The 2,603-nt window shown below is 52.0% G+C and overlaps 1 protein-coding gene across 1 annotated transcript; it reads left to right on the top strand.

Moving 5' to 3' along the window:
* The first annotated feature begins 207 nt into the window (after positions 1-207).
* Positions 208-2,271, top strand: LOC117194925. Its single transcript, XM_033399389.1, has 6 exons — positions 208-300; positions 861-1,238; positions 1,304-1,461; positions 1,542-1,718; positions 1,787-1,933; positions 2,004-2,271. Exons 1-6 carry the CDS (start codon positions 208-210, stop codon positions 2,269-2,271), a joined length of 1,221 nt encoding a protein of 406 aa, XP_033255280.1.
* The last annotated feature ends 332 nt before the right edge of the window (positions 2,272-2,603 follow it).

Genomic DNA, 2,603 nt, shown 5'->3' with positions numbered 1-2,603 from the left:
GAAAAGAAAGAGCGAGAAGAAAAAAGTTGCCAAATCAAAATGGTCACCGAGCCGAAGTCCGTTCAGCCCAAGGTCAGCACCAAGGAGGCGCAGTGCCAGTCATCGGACTGCGAGACTTCCCAGCAGGAGCCGGTCTCGCAAGTAAGCAGCCCGAAGGGCGCCCGTGTGGGGATCTTCAATGCCGAGGACTTCTTGTCGCGTGCTCAGATGAACGACAAAATCAACAACATCTTGCGCTCGCCCACCAAGCCGCCAAACGGGGTGCGCCAGCGCTCCGTCTACACCAACAACCCATCGCCGGTAAGTGAAATTCCAAGCAATAACGTGAAAGTTTCTTCAATTTTCAGACATTTTGTTTTACAAAACTGCCGCATCATCGCGCTAGCAGGGTATCAACAGCGAGTTAACAGCCGCCGCAGTCTTAACAGCTCGGCAACAGCAGCATTGCCACATCACCTCATTGCCCTCTCCTGTTATTTCAGACCTTCTTATTTTCCGTCTCGCTCTTTTCCACCATTGCTCTCTTACTTTCCGACTTTAATATTCGAATTTTCCTTCTCTATTCCCCCCCTCTTCTCTTCTCTTCTAATACTATTCAAAATAGTTTGGTTAATTTCTATAAAAATCAAATTCAAATTGGGAAAAACGCACACACGTATGTAAATACATATATGTATGTATGTATGTATATGCATGCGTTAACAGAATGTTAGCAACAGTTGCAAAGTCATTCGATTCATGTCGTTTTCTCTCCTGCCGGTATTCAATTATTTTCTGGCACTTTCACTTCCTCACCTCTTCATTTCCTTCCGGATCTGACTTCCGCTACTACCTCTCGCCTTCTCATCCCCCTCCCTTAGCAAGCAAGCTTGCGTGTCGGCATGACTGGGGGGCAGCTGTCCCAACGCATGAGCAACATCTCGCTGTCCTCCGGCACGGACTCCGTGGGCCACATGGATCGCGGCAGCAGCTCCAGTCTCGCTAGCAGCGCCACCGTTGGCACCAACACCATCACCAGCGGCATTTCCAAGGAGTGCGCCAATTACCCCGTCGGCAGTCAGTCGGCCCGTCCATACGTCCAACTGCCGGGCATACACATTTCCAACCCTCCCCAGTACGGGCCAGGGAATATGCAGGAAATAGACGCTGGCAAAATGGCGCACAACGGCAAGGCACTCACAGGGCGCTACAATGCCACTCCCACCTATGGCTTCGACAACGAGCAGAACTACTGCCTGGTAAGGGGCTCCTGCATATCTGTAAATCTAGCCGATTCTATGCTCAATCTCAGAATTCCCAACAGTTGCCGACTCCAATGCCCCCTCCACCATACGCCTTGGCACGCGTGAGCAGCACACGCAACTTCGAGCTCGAGAACCACACACCGCCGGCATGTCCCGGCTCTGGACCCATTGCCATGACGAACGGCACCATCCAGTTGCGCCTCCGCGATGGCGTGCGGTGAGTGTGGACGCCCCCAGCCCCTTGGCTCTTCTTTAAGACCGACCCCTAATGTTAATACCTTTCTTTGCATGGGGCAGCATTGACATGACTCTGGACAAGGCGGTGCGCGTGCTCAATCAGCGCAGCATGGTGGCAGTTGCTCTATCTCGCAACTACAGCAACTCGGCTTTGATCCACCCCAATGGACGCATCTTGCAGAGCGGCGCTAAAGTCGAAATAGTCAGCTACGACGGCATGAAGGGCAATAACTTTGTGTGAGTGGGAATGGCCCTTACCCCAACGTGGCATCTTTTGAATCCTTTGAATTATCTTCCCATTACAGTCGCTATGCCAAGATGTGGTACGAGGGTGTGAGCTTCACCAGCGAGGCGTGCGCTCTCATCTACCTGGTGGACAGAGCCGGGACGCGCACCACAACCGACACTTTCACCGATCTGACCAAGGACTACACCCTGGCAGTGTTCTATGAGTGAGTCCCCCGGCCAATTGCATCGCTTCTTATTTGGCTAATTTCGATTTAATTCCCGAACTTCTCGCAGCGACTCGCGGCATGGTCCCTCTTATATGGCTGAAGCCCATGACGTGATTGCCAATTCAGCTTACACCTGTACCGAGGATGGCACTGAGATCTATGACATAAACGGATTTCGCATCACCCAGGCAGCCGATGGCCTGGTGAAGGTCACTCGTGTGGACAACAAGTGCTTGATTCGCACCAGTCCCGGCAATGGATCGGCCACTTTGACCACACCGGGCATCCATTGCACTGCCTCTCTGGGCAAGACCTCGCATCTGTTTGTTCGGTGAGTGTCAAACAGATGCTCTCAACCTCCCCCTCCCCCTCCCCATCGCCCATCATCCTGCTCTGCTAACTTCCGTTCTGTTCTGTCCTTTGTAGTCGCAATGAGAAGCGCATGCACTTCGATGGATCCTGTTTCATTGTACGCAACGCCGGACACTCCGCCGGCTTCAATGAGAACAACCTGCTCATTGTCTACTGAGCGGCGTTCGTAGTCCGGAGATAGAAACGGCGCAGTGGTAGCCCATCCCACACGCACACACTCACACATGTCAACACATTTCACCTGGAATTTTGTAAATTTAAAATGCAATCTGTTCATTCAATAAATTAATTTATT

Source organism: Drosophila miranda (genome assembly GCF_003369915.1).
Source record: "Drosophila miranda strain MSH22 chromosome Y unlocalized genomic scaffold, D.miranda_PacBio2.1 Contig_Y4_pilon, whole genome shotgun sequence".
Taxonomy (NCBI): Eukaryota; Metazoa; Arthropoda; class Insecta; order Diptera; family Drosophilidae; genus Drosophila; species Drosophila miranda.
This window is presented reverse-complemented; position numbering and strand designations above follow the sequence as displayed.